The sequence below is a fragment of the Serinus canaria genome, chromosome 1A, assembly GCF_022539315.1.
Source record: "Serinus canaria isolate serCan28SL12 chromosome 1A, serCan2020, whole genome shotgun sequence".
NCBI classification, from domain to species: domain Eukaryota; kingdom Metazoa; phylum Chordata; class Aves; order Passeriformes; family Fringillidae; genus Serinus; species Serinus canaria.
In genome coordinates this window covers 31,657,111-31,684,058 of record NC_066314.1, presented here as the reverse complement: position 1 = coordinate 31,684,058, position 26,948 = coordinate 31,657,111, and the positions used below count along the sequence as shown (strand labels likewise).

Here is a 26,948-nt window from a genome sequence, read left to right as displayed (position 1 = left end):
TTGTTAGGTCAGAATCTTTTGAATGAAAATCTAAAATAAATCACTGTGGTGACTGACCACACTCTTATTTGAGGATTCTGTCCAGATAAAAGAAAAAATGAAGACTGCTGTTTGAAAGACTACTTCTAGCAGAATACTGCCAGTGCTAGTAAAAAGAGATGTCTTGTTCTCTGAGTCTGCAGAATGTCAGTTCTTTTGGGGAAGAAGTTCAAGCTCAAGATGTAAAAGAGAGCAAACAGCAGTGCATATGCACACCAACACAGGTAATTGCTTGTTGGCTGCAGAGGTCAGCTCAGCTGTGTGAGGAAAAGCAAGGACCTTTCTGTGCATTTTGCCTCGTCTGCGTGCCCTGACTAGTGGCCCTTGTTTGTTCACTGAGTCACGGACTTAATTGCATCATATTTTTATTTCTCATTGAATTGGCGTGGTTTTGGGGAATTAATTTCTTTCAAATAGAGGAGCTGTTTTTATTCTCAGGGTGGGGAAAAAGAGTTTGTTTTTTCTTCCTTTTTTAGACAGCTAATATGTTATCTGTGGTTTTCCTCTTTGCTAGTTCAAAAGTAAATGAAGCTTTGTAGGAATACACAGAAGTTTTTCAAGACTAATATTTAGGTTACAGTAATGCAGATCCCAGCTGAAGTTAAGGCCCTAGAGCTGTGTGAGAGCAGCATTATGCTAGTCATCTCCCCTGAGTGCTTAGAATACAGACTTTATGGTTATCTAGGGTGCTTCTGCTGTTGCTAGGGAGAAGTAAATCTGCTTTGGAATGAGATGAGCATCATCTGAAAATGTAGGGGTTTTTCTGTCTGCCCAACATAAGGGCAATTAGAGAGCTGTCTTGGAGGTGTGCAGTGAAGATGTCTGAGCTTAGCTGAACTGGTAGCAACATCCTCTTTGTTGAAGAATTACTACTCCAAAAAGGACAAGATCAGTGGACCACCATAGTTGATGTGGATATGCCACAGTGACATGTGTCAGTGAGAATCTGAGAATACAGTTCAAGTCCATGTGAACTTCTCTGTCCAAATTTGGGCTGCCCATTGGCTTAGAGGGAAATAAATGGTAACATTTAATTTTCCCGTTTTGTCAGGGGCTATTTTAATCTGTTTTAAAGCGTCCCAGTCTCATCTTTAACTCCCAAACTCATATGAGGCTTGATCAGTGTCAGACATATCCAGAGTTGAGATCAATGAGAAGAAATTGTGTTAATAACTGTTCTCTTTATCTTCTGAAAAGCTGTAATACAGACTTTGCTGGGGGGTTTGCTTTGGAAAACTCATGAAAATGGAGTGCAGATCAAACTTGTTCTTAATTGTAAGTTTCTGTTCCAGTGTGGCAGCAGGGGGAGAACATTGACAAAATATCTGCTTCCTTTTGGTGGAAGATAAAATATTTCAATCTTAATCGGAGTTGAAATGCCTTCGGGATGTTCCCCCCCAAAGAGAACACATTTCCAAAGGAGTAGCACCTTTAAAGGACATGAGGACAAAAACTGTGGAAGCATTATCCATGGTGCATCATAAGATGGATTTTGGCCAGGGAGACAAACTCTTAAGAGAAGAATGGAAGCAGAAGTGGTTTGATATACAAATCCCAGGAGGCACAGTGTTGTCATTTTGAATAAATAGTTTCAGTTTTGAGCTGAAATACTTTCACTTTGGAAAACTTGTTTCTGTTGGCAAAATACTTTACATTTTACATGCAATCTATTTTTACAAACACATTTTTTAAATTGCTAATCCTGTTAGCCGTTAAAAAGTACTTATGCAGAATTTTACAGCCAAGTGTTGTGAACTTGGAAGGATTCTGAGCCCAGAGTAAGGCAGTACAACTGCCAGTCCTGCCTTCAGGTGGGAAGGTTCACAACTGCCTTTTTGATGGATTTACCAGGCTGGGTAAGTGTGGAGGGAGAGAGGAGTGTGTCTGGCTAAGGAACCATGTTCAGAAATGTGAACACATGTTGGTTTTTCCACCCTTCTAGGAAGTATCCTGTGTTATCCTTACTGTGGTAAGTAAACAGTTCTTGAGGACAATACCCCCTTATCACAGCATTTCAGTAATGAAGTGTGCATGAGGGACTGATGAATTCCCCCTTTGGGAGGAGCTCTCTGCTGTGTAGATGACTATGATGTTGATGTTTTGGTTAAGAATATATTTGAACTTTACCACATCAGCAATACTGTATGCAAAAAAAAAAAAAAAACAACACCTTGACTTTTATGTGATTTTTATTGTCATGGCACCTTAGTGGAACAGCTGCAACAGCAGAAAGTAAAAGGAGCTGCAGTTCATAGCCCTGTCCATAAATTTGAAAAAGACAGTGCTTTGCACACGAAGTGCTGGGATGCAGGTGGTGCCTAGATTTTATGCTGATCTGTAGTGTAAGGGAGCAGTGTTCAGGTGAACAAAACAAATCACATCTGTCATCCTAAATTAGACCACATGTAATTCTGAGGCTCTTTGATTGCAGTGAGATCTTGGTTGTGCTTTCTTATTGTGAGGTATTTTACAACAGTATAGCCTCATTTCTGTCCCTTGCAAAATTGTTTCTTTCTAAATCTGTATTAGTCCACCCACATCCGACTGCAAGGCAGCCCCACTAACAGCTGTTTCTGCATAGCTGGGAGAAGGTGCAGGATTAAAATAAATGGAGGGGAAGGAAAGATAGGAAAGACTCTTTCCCCATGCTGCTGCCAAATACGCTGTCATGCAAAGGTGGGTGTCATTTAAGGCATCATTTAAGGCAATCTTAAATGATTACCTGAGGATTGCCAGGTGAATTTCTCTCCACACAAAAAGTTGAGCTTATCAAGAGTATGGCTCCTTGGTATTTTCCAGGCATTTTGGAGCTTGTGATGCCCAGAGCTACTCTGCCTGCAGCCCTGGGTTAATGCCCTAAGTGATAGGGTACCCCACCATTTCCAGTACTATACAGGAAACTTTTTAGAGGACTGTGAAGAACCAGGCAGTGAACATAGAGGCTAGACCAGATGAAGTACAGCTGATCCCACTTGCATCTGTCATCCTTAAGGACCTCTGTGCTGGTGCTGGTTCCTGGGCTGGCACAGGCAGGGAAAGCCTGAGTTGTCCCATCTGCCATCATGGATGGACCTTATCTATCAGCTGTGGAAGTGGAGTTCACATTTGTTACTGGATGTCAAACTGAGGTCCTTTGTCTCATTCCTAGCAAAAAAAAAAGGTCTGTCACAAAGTATCAGGTGCTGTTTCGTGTAGAATTTTGATCTTTCACAGTGGTAGGTCTATCGTATATTCAAATGCTATTCTTCTACAACCTATAATGGCTGTAAGATAAGAAAGTTTGTAAGTTCAGCCTTTCTTATTCCATTTTTTTCTTGGGCTTTTTTTTAAAGAGGTTAAGGAAAAGAAAAAACATGCTGGGGATGTGTGGTAAAAATAAGCATCTCTTCTTTCAACCAGAGTTGTACTGACACTGTATGTATTTCCATTTCAGAAAGCTTTCCCAGAGGTAACATTCTATCTGTGTTTCACCTGCTGCCTCTGTGCCACCAGTCACCTCACTCACAACTGCGTAACACTGACCATCCCCTTTCCTTTCCTTTCTCCCTCTCTTGCTTCTCCAGGACACAGATGGGATCAACCTGTACTACTGGTCCCTGTTTGATGGACACGCTGGGTCAGGGGCAGCTGTGGTCGCTTCCAAACTGCTGCAGCACCACATCCTGGAACAGCTGCAGGAGATCGTGGACATCCTGAGGAACACAGCCGTCCTCCCACCCACCTGCCTGGGAGAGGAGCCTGACAACCCATCCACCAACAGCAGGACACTGACACGGGCAGCCTCCCTGCGCGGTGGTGTGGGAGCCCCGGGCTCGCCCAGCACGCCTCCAACACGCTTCTTCACGGAGAAGAAGATCCCACATGAGTGCCTGGTTATTGGGGCCATAGAAAGTGCATTCAGAGAAATGGTATGTATGTCTCAGGGCTCTGAAGTCCTTGTTTACATTGAGTCACATGACCTGGAGATGATGAAGATACAGATTTATTTTTTTTTCATTGCTTTAACAACATCCGAGTGTGAACAGAACTGTTTAAGAGCCTCAACAGCTTACCAGGTACACCCCTGTGAGGCTGGAGCTGCATCTTTACTCCCAGGTAGCACTGTGACAATGAATTGGAATTTTCAATGTATAATACTCTTCTTTTTCATTTTCTTCTCCCCCACCTTTTGGAAGATAAAGATCAGTATTGCCTTACAGTTCAGATTTCAGCGCTGGCAGCTGTTATCCGGCTGAGTATGTGGGCATGCACTTGATAAAGCCTCATTGCCCTACCAGAGCAGCAGCAAAGGCTGCTTGGTCCAATGACCCATAGTTCACATTGGTGTTGGAGTAGTGTCTGTAGAGTGTCTGCAGCTCTTCACTGAGGCCAATTTTGTGGGTGTGTGGGGCATGAAGCTCATTCCTACCACCTTCCTGACTTGTGTACAGCCTGAACAGCCTGAACAACAGGAAATCATGACCCTATGGGAACAGAATATCCATCTATTTCCCTATGGAAGCTGGTTTTTCCTCTTCTGTAGTTGATGTGCTTCCTCCACAAATTCCCTCTTCATTTCTCCACATTAGTGAAAGTCATTCTTGTCAGGCAGAGCAAAGATTTGGCCTGCTAGCAACTACATGTGGATCAGGTTTTGGGAGGGCTGATACTGTTGTGGTTTTTTTTAATTTTGTTGCTGTAGTTTTCAGAAAAGCCTCTTATTGGAGAAGAAGGGCTGTGAACTATTCAGTGTTTCCCAGTGGTTTTATTTGTTGTCTGAAAAGAAATATCTCATCATTGTTTTTCTTGATGTATGTGAATTCTGTCCAGTACATGCATTTAATTAGAGACTACAACTGTTGTTACAAGTAGTACTTAACTTTGAGTTCTGAATAACAATTATCTTTTGCTGGATTGTTTTTTCTTCCCAAGGAAGTGCAGGCAAGCAGACCCACCAGCTGGGTTTGGACTTGCAGGTGGGTTGCTCCAGGAGCACCATTCACAGCCATGGCTTAGGCATACTTCAGTGGGGGTTGTGCAGGCAGGTTGTGCACTGTGGTAGTGGGCTCAGTTTCTGCTAGATGAAAAGAAAGTGGAGGATGCATGAAAATCTGTCAGTTTAGCACACCTTTTCAGAAAGGGGGGACAAAATTGTTCCCTTCTTTGTTGAGAAATGAGGGAGAAGATGACCATGCCTATCCACTGCATCCTAGTAGGTTCAGAGCATGCTTAAGAAGAACACCAGTTTCATGTTTCAGTTGGTGCAATTTTGAGGCCAGAAGAGTGCCAGGCTCTGAGAGCATGACCTGATTCTCTTCTGTTGAAACTGTCTCAAAGTGCAGGCAAGAAAAGAAGTGGAGTTTGGTGGGGCTGGGCAATGAAACTAACAGTGTAGAAGGGCTGTTTCTCTACCTCTCTTAGGAGAGCAGCATGTGCATTGCCCATCGCTGCCTTTCTGAATGTGTCTGAGTGAACAGGGCTGTTATTGCTCTGCTTTATTTTGACTTCTTCACATCTCTGGTAGGTGTTCACACAGAAGACCATCTCAGTTTATGTTCAGAGGTCTGGTTGTGAGGGCTTTTGTGGGTAGAGTATGACAAATGCAGAAACACTGGATAACTCACTTCAGTTATGGTGTTCAGATACTCCTTGTATAGCTCATGCTAATCTGTTCTCTCTGTTTCTAAACAGAACATTTTCCTCACTGCATCTTTGATTATATGCTACATATCAAGTATCTTAATTCCCACATGCTTTGTATTAGAGGGCTGAAGTTCATCATTGTCTTTGATAAACAAATGACTACTCCAATGCAATGTAATTTCAGCACTAAGTTTTACAGGAAATCTTATAAAAATGGTCAGCTTAAGGAAAACAGTAGATAATTAAATTGTATCTACTTTAAGCTCTGAGGGGAGTTTTGCACTTATACTTGGTTTAGGCAAAAGAGTGTTTTTCTTTCATCTGTGTAAGGGAGCAATTCATAAAATCAACATTTCTGTGTCTCATCTGTGCTTGCAGTGCTTGATCTTCCCCCTGCCTCTGTTTAACTTCCTGCTGGCTTATACTCCTTTTAGTCTTTGCATGAAGACTTTGGGCCTCTTCCACAGCACATTGTTTAATCAGCCCTTGTTTGTACTGGAACGTCACGGATGTTGCTGAGTTAGGTGAGGGCAGTCAAGATGTGCAGTGTGTACAAGGGTTTTGTGCCAGCAGAGTGTATCAGTTTACCTGGCACTTGGGGAAAGCTCAAGTTTCCTGGACACGTTGGCAGACTTCTTGGTGGTTTTTCCTGAAACACCAATTGCTGCAAAAGATTTTTGAGAACCTTTGAGTGAAAGTAATGAGTAGATAAAGATACCATTTTTTAAAGAGTCCGACCTGACAGGTTTATCTAACGATGACTTTGTCCCCTTTTCCTGGGAGCATTTTTTCCCCATTTCCATTACTTTTTCCCCCCAACTTGCTTTTGAATTCTAGTTAAGGTCTCCCTGTTTTTGCCTCAAGTCTCAGTTAAATGCAATTCATGGCTTTCAAAAGGCTTTTTTAAAAATTATTTTTCCTTTATTTGATGTGGGATTTTTTGGACAGCTCTTGTCTAACAGCTACGTGCAGTAAAACACTGTGGAAAGCTGACACAGATCATCATTGCCTAACTTAGACATCTAGCAATTAAATTGTCTCCATTTTGAAGTACATCTAAATTATGTTTTCTGTGTTGAAACTGGGATTAGGAAGTTTGTGCTGTGTTTTCGGATGATTTAATGCCCTATCTGAAAACCAGCAAGTGTCAGTAATTGTCAGTATCGCAATTGTTCCAGTTAAAAGGAAATAAATAAGCTCAAGTTCTGAAAGTGTCATAAGTCAAATCCTCTAATTTTCATCTGTTGAGTTTTAAGATGTGTATTTATAGATTCAGTTCAAAGGAGCAAGGAGGAATGTTTCCAACTGCAGTTCCATATTGGATAGAAACATCAAATTATTGTTCTTTCCCTGTATTTGCCCTTGTATACATGTGTGATCTTGTACACATTTGCAAGAAAGGTTATAAGGAGAGAGCGCCTTTTCTAGACTGAACCCCATTTAATTTTAGATGGGAAGAAATGGCATAGAATTAGTCTATATGATTTATTGGGAGGTAAACATCTGCATTCATTGCATCATGATTTTCTTCTTTATTGAGGTTTTTCTTTCACTTAGATGAAATCTAGACAGGTGCTTTTTCTAGATTGGTGCCATTTTAATTAATTGAACAGTCTTGAGAGAATGGCATGTGTTGTACAGTTCACTTTTTTGAAAGTTTCCTCTCATGATATAGTCAGTAGAATTGAGAGTTTAAATAGAATTACAGGCATTTGATGTAAAGCATGCTAAGGAGTTAATTTTATGTTTGTGCCTTCTGAAATTTTTTTTAACCAGATACCTCACAGTGTGTGTGTAAAGCTGCTTTCTGTCATAGCAAGGTTGAGATCCTGGAGGAAGGGCTGCTGCTCTGAGGATAAATATAGGTGAAGAGAGGGTGGTGAGAGTTGGCCAGCAGGTTGAGGAAGGTGATCCTCCCCCTTTACGTGGCCCTAGTGAGGCACACCTGAAGTGCTGTGTCCAGTTCTGTGCTCCTCAGACTGGAGAGGGTCCAGCACAGGGCAGCACACATCATTGAGGGACTGGGACATCTCTCCTATGAGGAGAGGTGGAGGCAGCTGGGCTGCTTAGTCTGGAGAAGACTGAGAGGGGATTGCATTAATGTGCATAAATATCTGAAAGGTGGGTGCCAAGAGGATGGTGCCTGACTCTTTTCAGTGCTGCCCAGCTACAGGATGAGAAGAAATGGCCATAAACTAAACCACGGTTTCACCTGAACCTGAGGAAGCACTTCATCACACTGAGGGAGGCAGAGCACTGGAACAGGCTGCCCCGGGAGGCCATGGAGTCTCCCTCTCTGCAGACATTCCAAACCCGCCTGCTCCCCGCAGCCGACCCGGCCTTGGCCTGGGGCTCGGGCGGGCGGGCGATCGGCGGAGGTGCCGCTGCGCGCAGCCTCCGCCAGGTGGCAGGAGCGGCCCGCGCCGGGCGCGCGCGGCCCCGCGGAGGCGGTCCCTGCCTGTGGGGAGCCCGGCCCCGGCCTCGCCCCGGCCCGGCCCGCGGCGCTCCCGCCGCCTCCCCGCTGCTGGGCTCCGTGCGGAAAGCCGCCCTGCTCGCCCTCACTTGCTGGGTACTTCGCGGTGCCCTCTGCAGGCTGCGCTCCCCTCCCGCCTCCCATACCGGGGGACCAGGCCTGGGGCAGCCCTTGGGAGCAGCTGCCGCCCGCTGCAGCACCGTGTCCCGGCACGGACTGCGGAGCTCCGGATAAACTAACTGCTCCTGCGGGAGAAAAACCAACAAACAAACCCTACCCAAACCAAAACCAACAACAACAGCTAAAAAATACGCTAGCTCAGAAATCATTCTCCTGCTGGAAAATGAGGAAAGCTTTGTATACACTCCGTCTAGAATGAGCCCCTTTACACACATAAAGGCTTTAGAGGCATTCTAGGGCTAGTGCCCATGTTTGTACTATTTTCCCAGCACCACTGTTACAAAGTATTTCTTTAAAAGCCAATGCCTCTGCATCCGAACGAATTGGTGGCATTGGTGAGCTTAGTTTTATTTTGCTTTATTTTTCTCCCTCAAATCTTGTTCAACTGTTGGAAAGCCTTTCCTTCTTTCCTTGCTGTTGAAAAAGAAAATGTCAAGCAAAGTATGTAATATGGAAATGTACATGGTGCTCAATGTACTATGACAAGTCATGGTAGGAAACTGAAGTTCTAGATGGAAGAGCCCAACAACAGCAATGATTTGAGAAAACTCTGTACACAGATGTAGTTTCAGTCAAGGATGTTCTGAAAAAGCGGCCCTAAGGATTATCCATGGTCTCTCCTGTAAAAGATGCTTCTAAAATATGCTTATTGGAAGAAATACATTTTAATGTAGGCATTCCAGCTCTTGCAAAGTGTATGTATGACAGAGCTGAAACCAGGTGAGGAATTGCACATTGTTTGAAGATCTTGGAGGATATTCTGAATGGTGGAAATGAACGTTTCTTAAAATTCCTTGCAGTGCTTGGAAAATCTGTAGTATTCATAAGTTTAAATTATTTTGATGGTTAGAAATGTCAGATTCCTTTGAACTTTCTTTTCAGCTTAATTTAAAAATATACAGAAGCCATGGGGAGGAGAATCAGCTTTTCTATGGCAAGATTAGATAAAGAGGCATTTATAACAGGCCCATGTCTGTGACCAAAGGTTCTGCAAGATATGATTTGTAGCTTGGAGGTGTTTTCCTCCTGGTCCTTACCACCCATCCCCCCCCAGAAAGTTGGTGGGTGCAGTAGAACCCATGTCCCTGTGGCAGCCACGTGCAGTTTGCACAGACAGCTGAGGATGGCCTGCTGGGACAGTACTTCAGCACTGTGTTCATGGCATAAATGGGATGTATGTGCATTGGCCAGTGAGGAGTCAGCAAGTTGTGACAGACACCTCTGCCCACTGGCTCAGGACAGTGCCCAAGTGCTGCTGGGCATCCCTGCTGCTGCACCAGGTCACCTCCCTCCCCTGAAATTTGTAGGAGATAAAGCGTGGGACAGGGACCTCCTCCCACCTCTGCAGATTTTCAATCAAATTGCACCTGTAACAGTTTGTATTTATTGTAGTGGGTTAGTTCTAAAATAAAGCTCCAAATTTCATACCCCAAGGCATGAACAATTTGAGTTGTTTGTTTCTTGGTGCAGATATGAAAATGGCTGAAGTATAGATCAGGCCAACATATATTCATAATAAAAACCACATAAGAGTAGGCAGGGTTTAGCTGGAAAAGATCTGCCAGTACTTGCAATAGTGATGTTAAATTATGCTTCCTGTTTGAATCCAATATTATAAGGACAGATCAGTTTGAAATGGACACAGGAGAGAAGGGTTAATTTGTAGTGTGTTATTACCTGAAGCTATACTACAGACAGCATAATTAATTCATTTGCATACACATCAGTGTTTGTTTAAAATGTATGAATGAAAGTACCTCATTCTCTTACTTGCTGTGTGTTCTGCAAGCTTTCTTGGGGCATTGTATTTGTATTTTTAAGCATATGTGTGTGTGTATATTTATGTGTTTGGTTTTTTTCTTTCCAGGACTTTATTGACCGTTGGTGAAAAGTATAATTTGCATTCTCCACTTCTGTGGTGAAAAGTATAATTTGCATTCTCCATTTCTGTTAAGCAGAAGGACTCTTTTAATATATAATGTTTCTTGCACTCAGAATCATTTTAGCATCCACTCATTCCCTGTGTTTCTGAAGGGTAGCCTTGTGGCACTACTGCATCTTGCTAGTGTTCTTAAGGTGTATATCCCACAATCCTAGCATTCCTCTTTGGAAGTAGGTAGTTATTCATGTTGTAGCTGAGTCTCATTAGTTGTCTGCTGTCTATGTAAAGCACTCTCCAATTATACCATCAGGTACCTGGTGCTAAGCTTCATTTACCTTTGCCTTCATTGTGATTTTGCCATAGCAAATTCTCTTGCATCCATGAGAGCTGCTATTTATTCCTTAATACCTGATGTTTTATAGTCTCCTGACCTGATTTTTCCCAAATATCTTTGTATAAGTAATAGGTTCTCCTCAATTTTCTGTTCTTCTCCTAGCTCATAGCTGCAAGAGAAGGCAGACAGTGGGACATACAGTTTAATAAAGACTCTATTGTATTTTTGATTTCTACAGGAGACTTCATTTTCTCAAGCATTAATTGCAATGCTGTCTTTATAAGCCTTGTTCTCTTCTCCCTCAGGATTTGCAGATAGAGCGAGAGAGGACCGTGTATAACATTTCTGGCGGCTGCACAGCCCTGGTGGTGGTGTATTTATTGGGGAAGCTTTATGTGGCAAACGCTGGGGATAGCAGGTAAGTGTGTTGTCTGCCCATCTAATCCTTCACCCCAAACTGCCCAGGCCTGGTGTTACCGAGTCCCTTAAAGCAGACAGCATCTCCAGAAGATTCTGTTTCTTGGCTGGATGCTTAGCACTTCTCACAGAAATGAATGCAAGTGCCAGGGATAGCGTTCCAGGTTCTTGAGCAATGCTTGCAGTCAGGGAAACTGATAGCACTTCTGGTCCTATAGCAGTTTCTGAATGACTTGATGCTTGCAGAGAAGTGGAAAGGTGCTAAAAAGACATTGAAACAGAAGAGGTGTTGGGTGTGTAGTAGAATTGTGTGTTGAACACTGGCAAGGTGACTGTATCTGGTAAGACTGTATCTGGAACAGCTGGTAAGGCTACATTTGTTCCATAGGAAGTCCTGTGGCTCCTCTTGCCAGGAAGTCTTGATCGGCCATTTGGCTTCCAGATTTTAATGTAATTGAAGGTAGTGATCAGTATGCAAATAGCTGCTACTCTTGCCTTGGAGAAGGAGGAGAAGGAGAGGGAGACAGGCTATCAGAGTATAGGTTTTTCCCTGTGTCCTGTTCTAGCTCTAGTACTTGTCCAGTTCTCAGAGCTGAATGCTTCTGCTTAGGAGCTGTTGCTTTGTTTTATTTTGAAGTTGGATTCTTGAAGACTCATGATTAGAAGTATTTTCTTTGTCTTCTCATGTTGCTAAAGACAGGAACATACTGGAAATCTCTCCCTTGCATTCTTTTCCCCTCTCTGCCCTTACCACCATTGCAGAGAGATAATGAGACTCTTCTTGCAAGACTTCAGACTTCACATGTTTCTTTTGGCAGTGCACTGAATAAACAGGGCAGGGAGAAGACTTCACATGTGATACTAACTGCTCATGCATTCTGTTCATTAATAGCTGACTAATGAACATCTGCAAGGGTATTGAACCATGTTGTCTTGATGCCTAAAGAGGCTACCTGGAACAGAGGGTAGGCAGTGTTAAAGGAGTGAAGTAGGTATTTATTAAAATGCCTTTAAAGAATACACCTTGGGCAGTACAAGAGCCCTGCTGTGACTCCACCCAAGATGAATTACAGGTCATGAGTTTTTACACTTTTATAAGTTTTGATACATTTACATATTTGGGTTAATTGTCCAATTACAACTTCAGATTATGAAGTCCCATGCACCCAGTTGGTTCTCAGGCTGGAAAAGGATTGTTTTGTCTAACTAAACTGTGAAGAGAACTTGCTAAAACTATATATGAAGCTCAAAGTTACATACTAATGCAGTACAGAATCTGAAAAATATGAAAGCTAAAACTTAAGGCATCAGTCTTTAGGTGAAGGCTGCTATGTTTGTGTTTAAGGTTTGTGCATACACAGTTCATGTTTGTAGTGTGTACACCCACATACTTACAGAGACAACACTCAAGGATTTTGTAGTTTAAACCTAAGATTTTTATTGCCTCTTGCTGCTTTACACTGTGTAGGAAGTCAGATAAATCCTTTGTGCATAAAATTCCTGTTCTTTTCATGCTGGTGATTGGTTTTAAGATGCTAAATTTGCTGTATGTGTTGCAAGTTGTTCACCCAGTTTCTATTGACAAGTGACATATTTGAATCTCCTTTTTGTATCAAATATCAAGTCCTCACATGGAAGTAGCACACGTTTGAGGTGATCACCTATTTGGTCAACAGAGCTACTAGCTGAACTACATTCTATCTCTTCTGCCATTAAATTAGCAATAATCATGTTTTCTTGTGCTATTGCACTTGAAGTACAGTTGAGCCTCTTTCTTTGAGTTGGCTAATTTGCTTTATTGTCTCTTAAAAGTGTACTTTGTAAAACTGAGCAGGCAGAACTTATGTCCGAGTAGCCAAGATCTTTGTCCTTAAATGACTGGAACTGGCTGCTTCCAGTTCCCTCAGGATTTCTTCTGTGCTCCCTGAGAGCAGCCTCAGTTCCACTGCAGCCTCTGATACCCAAGGGCAAGACGCTGCTGTTGGCAGTGATCTGGAGCTGGTGCCAGAGTATTGGTGTAACTGTAGTTAAACATACTAAGTCTTCAAGAAGTTTTGCATGTTCATTAAGTCCACCCAGAACATCTGTTCAAAAAAAGAGGGAGGGCAGGAAACAAAAAGGAAACCCTCAGCAAGACTGGGTGTTTTTTGAACCAGGGTTCAAATTCTCATTCCTAACATCTTGTTGGTAGTGAAGTCCCTCCAGATTCAAAATACTTTGGTTTTACACTTCCCAAATGGACCTCACAGAAAGTCTCTCATATGCTGAGGAGAATTGTTCCAAAATCTTTCATTTTCAGCTAAGTCCATTCCTAGACTTTCCTTGCTCAAAAGAAATTTTAAAGCTTTAAAGTGTACATCAGTTGGTTTGGGTCTCTCTCCCACCAAATTCCCTCTTTCCCATTTACAGGGAATAAAACAGCTGTTGCAAAACATCTGGGTTGTTGTCATGACAAAAAGGACATTTTAGGATTAAACAAGCCACTCTGAGGTTGTCTGCCCACTGCCAGAGTCCACAGTGCATTCCTATATTTTGAAGAGCTCAGTTATGTAGTCAAGAAATTTTACTTGTGTTATTGGGAAAAATAAGCTTCTTTTTGATGTCTCATGTCTTGTGTAGTCAACTTTGTGGTTTCTACTAATAAAAGGGAGGGCAGTGAGAAATACAATAAGGAAACTACTTCAAGAAATGGTTATCTGCTCTCGAGAAGAAGGGTGGGTTGGTTTTTTCTCTCAAACAGGGGACTTCATCTTGTTGCTGTTGGAACTAGAGGACGGAACCCTTAGTTCTTAGTTTCTTTGAGTTCACCTACTCACTTGTGCCTTTCCTGTCTCCTCATTCTCCTTCTTCCCTCTCCGCTACCCCACTGGAAAAAGCCTGCAAATAAAGCAAGTTTCCCACAGATAGGAATCCCTGAGAGAGAAGGTTTTGTGTGGGAAATAAACATTTTGAGTTCATGCAAACCTAACCAAAGGTTAGGCTTTGCAATTTTAGGGAACTTCAAAACAGCAGAAGCTATTAAAGTGGGGTTTTGAACAGCTTCTGCTGTCAGAGGACCAAGGTATGTGCAACAAACTGTTACTATCACAATGAGACTAAGGAAACGTTAAGCGTGAGACTTGAATAATAATGTACTGTCTGGTGCCAGCTATACCTCAGACTTATGTCTGTGGTATTCAGTTTATCCACCAAAGCTTCTCAAATCTAATCATTTCATGCCACGTACCCTGGCAGTGTTGTATAGCAGCTGTCCTTTTGTAGTTGATGTGTAATTACATCATGAAAAGACTTTAATTACCATATTACTAAATTACCAGCCAGCAATCCTTTCAGGTTCAGCCCTAGCTCACTTCTGTATGGACTATTAGGCTTCTCCAAGCTGAACACTTTTGGTTGGTGCAAAAGGGAGGAAAAATTGTGCTAATTGTAGGTTTTGTTATGAACTATTATTGAGCTTGATGTTATGGCATCACTAATGTCAATGATATAATTAAACTTCTGCTAATGATGCAATCACAGTTCTGTAATAATTATATGTTAACTGCACATGATACCAGAACCCTACTAAAAATGAGGTGATGTATTCAGAGCCTGATAAAAACAACTTGGAAGGAACTGCTTTCATTCTCTAATGGCTTGTCTGATCATTCTTGGACTCTGCCATAAATATACCTACTTGTACAGTCAAAATTCATATCTGAATATTGGCCAAAGCTTTCTCCAGTGTTTCTTTCTCTCTTTCATCTTTTCAGTGACTAGCATTGTCCATGCAGGGTTATCTGATTAGGGACTGATAGTACTATAGTCAACTATCCAATATATGGTGCTTTTTTTTTGGTGAGCATCGAGGCGCTGTGGTTTGCTTACCAGCATGACATTTTTGCTATGAAAACTAGGCCAATGGAATAGCTGCTTTTGATCTGTTTTCTTTTTAAAATATGGAATAGTAAATCTTCTCTGGTCATTGTTTTAAATAGTGTTGTTCAACTCTATATTGCTAAAGTGACTTTTACGTCTAAACTGCAATGACACGCCTTGTTAATCTCAGTTCTTTTTAGTTTTATGCTCTTTATTAGGATGTTGTTTTATAGCTACTGATGAAACAGTTGTAAAACAGGGACTTAATGTTTTTACTGATTACTGCCTAATTATTGTATAGCCTCATGCAATATGACATTTGTCCAATATCACTACAATGACTGTAATGCAATATGATCATATTAACCATGTTTGGCACAGGCATTGTTCTGGCTTTTGTGTTGTCTGGAGCCGCTTGGAGACTGCAGGCACTTCCATTTTGTGCTGTGCTTGGAGCCACGTAGGGAAGCTGTGCCTTTATCGTTATACAAGAAGCAGAACATTGCAAGTTGATTTGACTTTTCCATATACCCTGAAACCCTCACTAAATCTGCAAATGGGTTCTTGGGCTTTTTCTGATTTATTGGCAGAACATGGCGTGAAAGCAAAGAGCCTGATGTTTCAAAGGCTTCACAGACTTGCAGGGTCACTGAATTTTTTGCTTTGCTTCATCAGCTCTTTTTTATCATCTTTTTGCCTCCTTGCCTTTTCTCCCCAGTACTTAGGTTTTCAGGGCATATTCAGAGTTGAACATACCTCCTTACATCCAGAATAGATTTTCTTCTCTTTTTTGCTAGTGTAAAATACTGCTAAGGCATTTTGGCTTATTAAAAGGTAGGAGCTCATTGAGTGAATATTTTTGTGATGGTTTTGTGTGGGCGCAGGTGAAGTAACTTCATTGATACTTCAAGAGACCAGGTGTGGGAGAGTGTGTTCATAAGAGTCTTCTCCCAGTGTAATACAATAGTGAATTGAAAATTGAATTTGTTTACCATTTCAATTCTTTTTGGATTTGCTCCTTGTGTTGAAGCTTACTACATTTATATTTCCTCTTCTTTGTCATGGTGTTTGTCAGCTGCTTCTCTTATGGTTAGTTCTCATTATAGGAAGTCAGATTTGGGGTTTAATTTGCTTTTATGAAGTAAATGAGAGTGGCATGGAAACAGCCACGCATCTGCTGACTGGCAGTGTAGCTTAAATAGAATTTCTGAGAAGTCAAAATTGATGATTCTGAGCCATTTTTGTGGTTCATGGTATCTGACCTCTTCTTCGAGACAGTCCAGCAGAGTCATTTTTGAATGGAGTGCTAACACTGTGTAAGGATCGAAATTAAAAAGTGTTCTAATATATTGCTATTGTAAAATTAGTTTAGTCTTTGGTTTACTCTCTAGGAAGCTTTAATTTTCTGTTTTTCGTAACTACTCATCTTCTAATCTAAATGGTGTGTATTTTCCCTGTTTTCTGTGAGTAGTCCCAGGCCTAAGCCTTCTCTGTCTCCTTATATCTGTGTCTGCATTAACAATAACTGTATTTCATACTAGAGACTTAGAGGTCTCTAGAGGCAAGACTAACTTAGTGACTAAGCTTCTCCAGTCTGCAGTATTTGGAAAAGCATTCTTTTTCCTGTCTTCTTCTAAAGAAGGGGCAAAGAAAGTTGCAAAACTGAACAACACACTGGGACCATGTAATCGGTAGGGCCTTCTCTTCATTCTCTGAAGTTCTCATTCCTCCAGATTCTCAGAAGATTCCCCTCCCAAAGGCAAGAGCAACACGTATGGATTGTAGTTTGGCCAATCTGTGGTACACCCCCCTATAGGTCATTATCAATTCTCTGACAGAATCACTTGAAAATAAAAAATGTTTGATCATTTCAGGGCAATAGATAACCTAAGTCTGGTTAGACCCTAACCTAGGTATGTGTAGTGAGGAGAGACTGAATTCAAAGCAAGGCAAGTCTCTGCCATGTATATTCTCCTTCCCTGCAGTTTGATAGGTGGAGAGGTCTGATCCTGACTATCCCAAAATGGTGGAAAAGATTAACCATGTTCAGGAGACATGGCCATGTCCTCTCCCTCTGTTCCTCCTGTCTCTTTTCATTAGAAGCATGATCTGCAGGCCTGCAGGAAGCCCTTCTCCTCTTTTCCTGCCTGGTCTCCTTCCAGGGAGAAGTGGGAGCGCAGGATTCATTGAAATAACAGCAACCTCAGATACTGCAGGATTTTGTGCTGGGTAAAGCTTTTGAAGGCACTTCAAGAAACATTTAAGGTGAGGAGTGAAGAGAAGGTGTTAGATCAGAAAGAAGTCATTCCACTCAAAGGGCAATGCTATGGAAGAGCATTTTCTAGTTATCCAGTGAATGGCAAGTTCCAGGTTACTGGCGTGTCGTATCCAGCACTGACTTGGCAGAAATTTATTAATTTGGTAGTAAATGTTTGCAGGCTTTGAAGACAAAACAAATGTCCAACTTCTTTTCCAAGCTCTTGTTTTTCCTGGGAGACCGTATGCCTTAGCAATACCTATGGCAGTTGGCAGGTATTGAAGCCGTTGTAAACATTTTCAGGGCGGGGTACATTCAGTTAAATCTTTGGTCCTTATCACACAGGCATTATCTTATGTTTCAGATAATGAGGAAGGAGAAGATTTTTGGCTATTTGAGTAATACCAGTAAACTATAAAGCCACAGTTCATTGGTATTGGTTTCCAGGAATAAATAAATTTTTTTAAGTTTAATTCCCATGGGTTTTCAGCCTGAAAAAAAAAAAATCTCCAGCAGATCCAAACAACTTTGTAGCTGTCCACAGAGACATGCAAGTTCTTCTTCACTGCAGTGTTGAAGGGCCAGGGCCAAGGCATGGAAAGCAGACTGGGTACCTTGGTTCTCTAGCCCCCATCTGTACTATGGGAGGAGGAGCAGCGGGAGCACCCGAGGCTTGCTTGGTGTATGTTTCGAAGTCTGCTCTGGTCCTTTCTATGTTGAAAAGCTTTTCAAGTCACCTGAATTCAACAAACTGAAGGCAGCCCAGGCTGTTCAGTCTCAGCAGCAGCTATGCAGTGCTGCTTGAGCCCTGCTCCTGGGACTTTTAGTGATGGCTCTGGTCACTTCTGTGTGGGTGAATTGGGTAAAAATTCACCCATGAAGAGTGAGCAGAAAGTGTGAGTTGCAATCTTTGCTTTTACATCTCAGTCCAGCTTGTTCCAATATCCTGCAACTGGTACCGAGTTAAGCAGAAAAACTGAGATCAAAATAGATATTACTTTAGGTGCTAAAGTCATTCTTTTTGACAATGGTAACACAGTGAAGAGCAGAGAGATAAAAAATCCTTGTTACTTCCATCTTACATGGACAACCATATCCCAGCCATATTACTGGAAAAATAAACACTGACTTGCACAGCAATGCCTTCATCCACTAAGCCCAGGTTTAGTTGCCATAGTAACTTGTCTTGGAGATGGATGTGATATCCTGGACAGCAGGGAAAAAGACTTTGATTCCACAGATACAGGTCCTGAGGCTCAGAGCTGGCCACAGAGTTGTGACTGCATTTCTTTGTTCATTTTCCTGGCATGGCCTGAGTAATTGGTGGCATGCTGTTCAGCCGTGATACAGAAACGTCTGTCATCGGTGCAACCTTGTACTTAGCTGTGTTCAGATGAAGAGTACACTGAAATCATCGGGGCAAAATGAATCCTAAGAGAGCAGTAAATCTCCAGCCTAAGGGTATCGGAGCCAGCAGTGGGCAGGTTTGGTGTGCTAGTAGTGTCACTATAAACTGGTTTGTAATAGCTTTCTAGCTGCCAGCTGAAGCCCTTTCTGAAAGATTGATGTGTTGAGATGTAAACCATCAGGAAAGTAATTAATTACACAGCGTTTTAGTTGAGTTCATTCACATTTGGGTTAGTACTACTGGAGCTGGAGTAGACATTACTAGGAGTGTATAGGTAAACTTACAAAGTCACTAGTTGTTCAATAGCAAAATTTACTTTCCTGATTAATTAAACAAGAACATCGCATACAGACAGCCAGTGCCATTGCATTAATGGGAGGGTGGGGATAACAAAAAAATATATACTTAGCCCTAAAATAAAACACAGTTAATAAAGCAAACTGCTAATAATAGCTCCATGCTTAGATTTCATCAGCCAAGCAACACACTTGAGAACCTAAACAAGAGCAGGGAATTCACTCAGACTAGAATTTCATGGGAGTGGAGCTGCAGCCCACTGAAGAGGCACTGACAACTAGAAACATACCTCTCCAGGGGTCAAAAGTGATGGGGCAACGTGTCTTCTCCAAGCTATTTCCTCTGTGGACAGCCTGCAAGCTCAGCATTGCATTTCATTTTAAACTGTAGAGTAGTGATGCAGAAACAACCAAAGTCATTTAGTTCCATTATTGGTGACAGCCAGGTGCTTCCCATTGTTAGATGCAATATATAGGGCAGACTGCCAGCAATAGAAAATCCTTTTAACTGCTGCTTAGTAAGTTGTTGTGAGTACATGAGATGGAATACCAGATCAGTTCTAAAAATTCTGATTTCTGTTATTTTTGGTGGCAGTAAGGAAAATCCTGGCTGGCTCAGGTGCTATTGAACATGAGAAGTGATCCCTTTCATGGAAATCTATGTTATTCTGCTTACAGAAACAGTTTCTATTTGCCTATTTGTGGTGCTGTATTAAAAATAATACGAATATTTTAGTAAGATCAGAGCACCAAAATAGTGGCTTTAGAGTATTTCAGCAGCCTCATTGTGCCCAGAGGCCTTCTCCAAAGGAATCATTAAGTAAGCACTAGAAATATAAATATGAATAAGTCAGGTAATTGGAAACAGCATAAAGTTCTAGATGTGTGTACACAGGAGCAGCTCATGTGCTTGCAGGTGCCTCTGAAAGACAACTTTCAGGGGGTGTTTGAGGGACTGAAATACATAATTTCTTTTTCTGCTTGTTTTCAAAGGCAGGAGGAGGTTCTCATCTTGCCACAGGAGAGGTATGGCATGCTTGCCTCCATGCTGTGGCAAAGACATGAAGAAAGGACCTTGAGTGAAATTCTTGGGTATGACCAGAGAGAATCCTGGTGGAGCAAGGGCTGTGCTTGGCAGTTGTGCTGCTGAGATACTAACCCTTGGAGCATCTGGGGTGGCTGGCAGTCTGCAAAAAGCCTTAGCAGACGTTTGGGAGTGATCTTCATTGTTCTAGCAGGAAATGCCAGAGCACGCTCCTGTAGGAAATTACTTTTGCAACACTTCACCAAGGCAAGTTCTCACACCTTTTATTGGCTTGAGGGAGCTGAAGTTCCCCCAAGTGATGAATGAAAGTGTCTGAGCGGTCTGCTATAACCCACAATGTAACATGAAACTACATTGTCATGGGAAGAGCCACAAGCAGGGAGAGTTTACTCCGGCTTAACTGCTTTGTTTGGCTGAAAGAAAAATGATCCTGGATTTCTATCCTGTCACAACCTTTCTGTGAACAGGCTCATGTTTGTGCTGAAAAATATGAAGAAATCAGGGTGGCACGACTGTTGAGTGGCAGTAAATAGAAAATGAGGACAGAGACTATTTTCACTGGCTCTACTCCTTCCCTGGTTTGTTGCTTGTTTTCTTCTTGATAGTGATGCCAAGTAAGAGTTGGGGCATTATCTTAAGTATTAGGGGTGGGAGGCAGGGAGGGTGTTTTTTCCTTTGGTGGTGCTGAGGGTTGCTGCTTCCACCTGAGTTTTATGGTGATGGATATGTGATCATTGGAACCTGTTTTATTGCCAGCTAAATGTTACATAATAGTTTGTTCCACTATCCCCAGGCTGCCTTAATTAATAAAATTCAGGAAATAGTTTAAAGGTTTTGCACTATACTTCCACGTTGTTAGTGAATACATGGGATGGAATATGAGATCAGTTCTGTCTGTACTTATTGCCAGTGCAGTGAGGTGTTTGTACACCTGGTTTCCAAAGAAACATTGAGAAATGGGTCTGGGTGGGACTAAGTGTGAGTAATTCAGTTTGAAGAAGTAAAACCAAGGTGCCAGTGCTGAATGTATTAAAAGTCATCAGTAATCATAATGGCAGTAAGTTCCAGTACTTCATTTGCAGAAGAGAAAAACATTTCTCAGTTGTTTTATAGCCATTGTCTTTCACTTCTTAGCAAATAAGAAAAGGTAAAGAAATTTTTAAAAGCACAACTGGTTTGAAGCTTAGCAACCACTAGCATTGATCTTCTCTGGATTATTTAAATATATGCATTTAGTTACCAAAATAAACAAGTACCCACATAGACTGATTTCACAGTTCTAGGATTTACTTTCTTTTTTCCACAGCTATCTTGTGACACACCTAATTAAAATCTACTGCTTAGTTCCCCTTTGAATATAATAAAACCCTGCCTTATTCTTTCACTCAGTTTAATCCCTCTTTCTTTTTCACTGACACATTTCTAATACCTTTGCAGACAGGCCAGACACTTCTGCTTCATCTGTACTGAATCCACATGCTTAACACCTTTTGACAAAATGGATGTGGCCTCCCTGTGGCTTGGAATTGATATACACTGTCAAAAAGAGTTTTCTGAATGGTCTTTCTCTGTCACCTTTACCAGATTTTTATCCTGTGTTGCAGAAATGTGCAGTTTAATGTTGCGTTTCAAATAATTTTTGCCTGGAAAAGTGTGTAATGGAATCAGGGTGTCCCCTGAATACTCCTAACAGTTGGAGATGTCTCTTTGTTTTGAAAAGCGGAATCCCAATAGACCTGTGACAGCAGTGGAATTACACTCTTGACCTTGTTCACTAAAGTGTTGCTTTCTCTGTATGATGAGAGTAACCAAAAAGAGCTTCCTCTAAAATGTATGTGTTTCCTCTATTTGTTTCTCATAAGAAACATAGAAAGGGTGCTGTGCAATTTTCAGCTGATTGTGTTTTCCACAAAAGAAAAAACAAACAAACCCAAAGTCCTGCTTGATTCAAGGAGAGGTGGTGGTTGTTGGCCATATTAAAAATGCAAAAGCAATTGACATATCAATATTTTCCTTACACCAGTGTTGTTGCTACATCCTGAGCATCACAGCAGCAGTACAGCACAGTGGCAAATTTTTATCCTGTTGTTACTTCATTCTCCATGTATTTTAAATCAAATGTGTACTAAGGCATCAAATACGATTTCTAAGTATTGAATCTGAATATAGAAAATAACCATATACTTAATGTTTTATGTGAATTTAGGTGATCATTATGGACTACAGAGTCATGTTAATCCAAAAGATAAATACACTGTTTTCTGCAGATGCACATGCAGCCTTTTAAGCTCCCGGTGTTTCTTATCATTTGCCTGTGACTGAGCAGACATAGACAGCTGTAGGATTTGCCATGACTGCTGGTCCTGCCTTGTGCATTGAGCCACTGGCACATCTCTTGCTCTCCATTTACTTATTCACAGTGTGGCTTCTCTCAGGAGCAGAAGAACTCAAGAGGCCAGAAGTAATACAAAATTAGATTGTTGTTTCTTCCATTTTAGGTTACTTCAGCTGTGTTTGGGGGAGATTTTTCTCCAGAATATTCCTGTTTACTGTGAATATCCCAGCTCTGGAATAGTGAACATACTTTCATTGTCATGCAGAGCATGTGAAATGCAATGGCAGGTACAATCCTGTGGTTCCTAAGGGTGGGGAGTTAGGGTTCAAAAGAGAGGAAAGGGCTCAGGGAAGTCTAGTTTGTTTTGAGAAGAGATCAGAATAAGTGACTTACTGGCCTCTGTGGCCTCAAGACTTCAGAGCAGTTTCTTACTGTAGACAATGCTGTGTGGAGAGGGCATCAGAGCATTTAGGGCAATGCACTGAGGAGGCTGCAGATCTGTGACTCCTGATTGCCAATCCTGCCAAAAAAAGCTTTTGTTTTTTTAATTACTATTTCATTGATGATATAAATTAATGATTGGTATGGGTCTGAAGAAACCTTGTCATCAGAGAATATTCGGTTAGTGTTGACATACGTACTTGTTTCTCTGCAAACATGAATCATCCATCTGCCTTTGGCAGGCTCGCCCTGTGGCTCTGCTATAATGTGTTTCACCAGTGTGGTGGAAATTAAAATGTCACTATTAAACATGGCAAAATCAGATGCTGTCTGGGCACTGCATCTATTCAAGGAGTTCTTGATTCCTATGTAGTTATTTCTGACAGTTTAATAGGACAGCTGTATTCTGGCATTAAACAATACGTTCATATATCCTCAATACAGGGGGAGTTAAATGCTTTCAGAACACTATTTCCTTGCATACATGAGTGTTTCATGCATGGCAGAAGCAGTAATGCTCATGTAACACCATGCTGCTGCTTAGGCCATTAGGAAGTGTAAAGTCAAAATTAATTGTCCTGTAGGACCATATAGAGTGGGTCTCTAAAAGCAGTTGCTGGAGCTGTTTGCAGCTGCTGCATCAGCCAGGCTCCTTCCTTGTGAGCAGTTATTGACTCTGGGCTATTGAATTCAGGGCTCTGGAGGTTGCTCGGTGGAAAAAGCCTTCAGTTGCTGCTTGGCAGCTCTGTCACTGCAAGGTCATGGAAAGGGCATGTCAGTCTCCAAACCAAATTAGGGCCTTATTTGGCACCTTTTCAATCACAGGGGAAAATCCCACTGAGCAGGGTGGCTCCCAGGCCAGGCTTTTGCACCCAGTCTCTTCAGTGAGACAGCCAACAAATGTGTCCCTTTTTGTCACTTTGGCCATCAGAAATACACTTTGCTGTCATGAAACAGCTAAGCAGTTAGTGCAGAAAGGTAAAGAGCCCAGTACGGGCTTATAAGCTCACCACAGCTTTGGTGAATTTGGACCAGTGCCTTGTGCGTATATATCTGTGTCCCTCCCTTTACTCATACCTAGAGCTGTCTCATTCCTCAGATCAAATCATTTGACTCTTTTGAACAGCTGTAACTTGCAAGTTGAATAAAGTCCAACTGCTGAAAACATTAATGAAAATCATAAAACTCACTTTTACAGCATATCAACAGTATTGCTTTAATTCCTCCCCCTCTGAGGATTTTGTGTGTGTGTGTGTGCTAGGTTGTGCTTTTCATCCCAGGTGGCTGCCAATTCTGGTGAAAATAAGTTGAGCTATGAAAGGTTGACCCACTCGCCTCTGAATTGCTTTTTATATTATGTGAGTCCCTCAGGGCCCAATTCTACCCACAGAAGTGAGAATGACAGCTATCAAAATATATACAAAGCATGTCAATGTGCACAAAGAAAAAGGTGAACCCCAGACTGGTCTGAGTGGTCTTTAAAATATGGATTTCCTGTGAAATGGTGATTAAAGGGGAAGCAAAGAATAATTAGAAAATTAGCCTGATGTACTAGCAGTTATATCAATGTGTGGTTTATATTAGCCCTTTCAGACAAGCAAAAGATCAGAAAATCCCTTATGACTCGCTTATACCAGTGTGTAAAATTTGGTTTAGAGTCTGATCAGCTTCTTTCATCAGTCTAGTCTAGACTATTGCCAGAGTACATACTCTGTACTAAACCTACAGACCACTTAAGTGGAGGCCTACTCAAGTGAATCAAATAATATATTAAAAAGTTATATAAAATGTTCACTGTCTGAGTAAATTAAACTCATTCAAAGCTGAATACCTTATGAACTGCAAAAATAAAAGCAAAAGTGTTGTCGCAGAAGAAAGGTGTTAGAGTTTTTATTTCATATTTAAATTACTTTCTCAGAAATGCAAAAGAAAAATTTTCTGCAAACTTTTATTATTTTTGACTGAATAGGCATTTTGTAAGTCTGTAGTCAGATTCTCTGAAGGAGGGGAAAAAAAATCTGTTAAAAATTATGCACAAATATTTTTAGGAAATTAAAGAGTTGCAGCTACTATGTCCGTCCCAAGTACACAATATTGGTTTTAATTAAGGACCAGTGGGAACCTTCAGAATGTAGGCTGCACTCTTCCCACCTCTAATTTCTACACAGGATTATTTGCAGGGAAGTGAAGAGCAATAAGAAGTGAAGTCCAAGAGCAGTAAATTTGTTACCTTTCAAAGCAAAGTCGTTTTCCTGTCATTGCCAGAGCTTCTTCACACATCTGCCATTGTCATACCATCCTGAACCTGTCTGCTCTTTGCCACATGAATCTCAGGAATGTGAACAGTTCATTTACTCATAGATAATGCTGCTGCCTTTTGCATATTAGCAGTAGTAGGTGACAATTTGGAGACAATTTTAGTCCAATGACCAATCCACAAGACTTGGAAATCTGTCCAATGCCACTAATTTTAGAAATTCATGTTTGTACCTGAGTTTGTTTTCTCAAGATCCCTGTGTTTTGAATTTAGAAGTTTAAGTTTTAGTCTTTGTGTGCCTACCATATTTGTTGTTTGCACTCCAGCGGCATCGGAAAACCTGACATAGAGGCAATGACAGCAAATCAATCAAATGATCAAGGGAGGTAAGCTAGCTCGTACACAGGACATCAGTGGGGTGAAAATATCACAGAAATGGGAACAGTTAAAACATAGAGAAACTGGAATCCAAATGGCAAATACTTCTTTTCACTACACCCAATTCCATCTAAATTCAAGAGGAGAGCTGTTATCCAAACACTGAATTAATCTGAGAAGCAGTTCCACAACAGGCATTAAAGTCTTTGGGATGATACATAGTTTATCAAAAGTGCCAGGCATTGCTCTAATTACAGAGCTGCCTAAATAATGGAAAGATAAAGGAACATAGTTTTGTGAATGAATGCATGAATGCAGAATGTAGTAAAAATATGGGTAAATTCTTCCCTCCTGTGACTTGTCTTCCAGCCAGTGGCATTACACCAGGGAAAGACAGGACCAGATTTTGTGTGCAGCATATCAGATTGTTAAGAAGCAAGAGGCAGGTGTTTGAGAAAATTTTCTCTCTGTGATTTGCAGAACTCTGTATGAAATCTCCTGTCTAAGCTATAGTCATGCCATTACCTGCCATCTTTCAGCAGCTAACTAATTAAATTTGTGCTAAATAGGATTTGCTTTGCTATTTCCATTTAATGTTGGAGTAGAAATGTTCTGACATGACATATGACCAATTAATGATTGGAAAGTGCTTGGATGAGTCATTTGAAGCCAGTAGTTTAGACAGTGTCAGCCACAACTGGTATTAAAACCTGCAAAGAGTTGTTCTACAATCAGTGATTCTGCAGCATCTCCTCTGGGTGTCTGCATTTCACTTAATAAAGATACCCTGTAGACATCAATTGAAATAACTCTTGCCTTTGTTGCTTGGATGTTTTTGTGAGCTCTAAAATGAACTCAACTTATACAAGTATACTTTGTTACCCAGCCTAAAGGATGCAGGGCAGGAATTATCCAGTTCTGCTGACAACCTCAGTAGAAAAGAAATGGCTTCATATGACTAATTCTGAAGAGAATAAAAGTGTGACTGTACCCTGTGGTTTTCTGGGTTTTTTTTGCTTTTTTAATTTTTTCTGTCCTGATGTAATGTTTCATTACTTTTACAGAGCTATAATAATCCGAAATGGTGAAGTCATTCCTATGTCTTCAGAATTCACTCCAGAGACTGAACGCCAGCGACTTCAGTATCTGGTAAGAGACCTGAGGACCAAATCAGGTGCTGATGATGACAAGCATTGCCCAGTAATATCAAAGGCTTAGAGAAATGCTGCTCAGTTGCTGTGGCTCAGTGATGGATGATGTGTCCACTGAATATCAGTGACAGATCATGTATGTCTTTAAGCCATCAGCAAATGTGGAGAAAATCCTGGTGGTGCAAATCTCAATGAAAGGAGTATTACCTCTTTGGCAAAGGCCGTCGATTAGTGTTGCCTGTGCTTGTGTACACTTTTCAGCTGCAGACCCTTCAACAGCACACTGGTGTTGGATTTTGAGAGCTCAGACACAGGGTTAATGAGCCACAGATGTATTTCAATCCATCCCAGTGCTTGCTGTGTCAGTATAAAATACCGCAGACTGCTCTTTGTATGTGAGTGATATTGCAGAGTTCGATTCATTTACTCTAACAGTATGCCAGTAGTATCTCCATCAGGAGAAAGATATCCAACTTAGAGGTGATCTCAGTGAACATTAGTAGCTGCAGGATAGGATGGGTGATCAAAGATTAATTTTATTTACTGTAGCAGCACCCATAAAGCTGGGACAGGGT

The 26,948-nt window shown here is 41.4% G+C and overlaps 1 protein-coding gene across 1 annotated transcript in view; it reads left to right on the top strand.

Moving 5' to 3' along the window:
* Positions 1 to 26,948, top strand: part of PPM1H (protein phosphatase, Mg2+/Mn2+ dependent 1H) — a 127,281-nt gene that overhangs the window by 62,113 nt on the left and 38,220 nt on the right. The window contains exons 3-5 of the mRNA XM_050969695.1: positions 3,603 to 3,947; positions 10,836 to 10,948; positions 26,287 to 26,371. Of these exons, the coding sequence (XP_050825652.1) occupies positions 3,603 to 3,947; positions 10,836 to 10,948; positions 26,287 to 26,371 (543 nt within the window). The remainder of the gene's footprint in view (positions 1 to 3,602; positions 3,948 to 10,835; positions 10,949 to 26,286; positions 26,372 to 26,948) is intronic.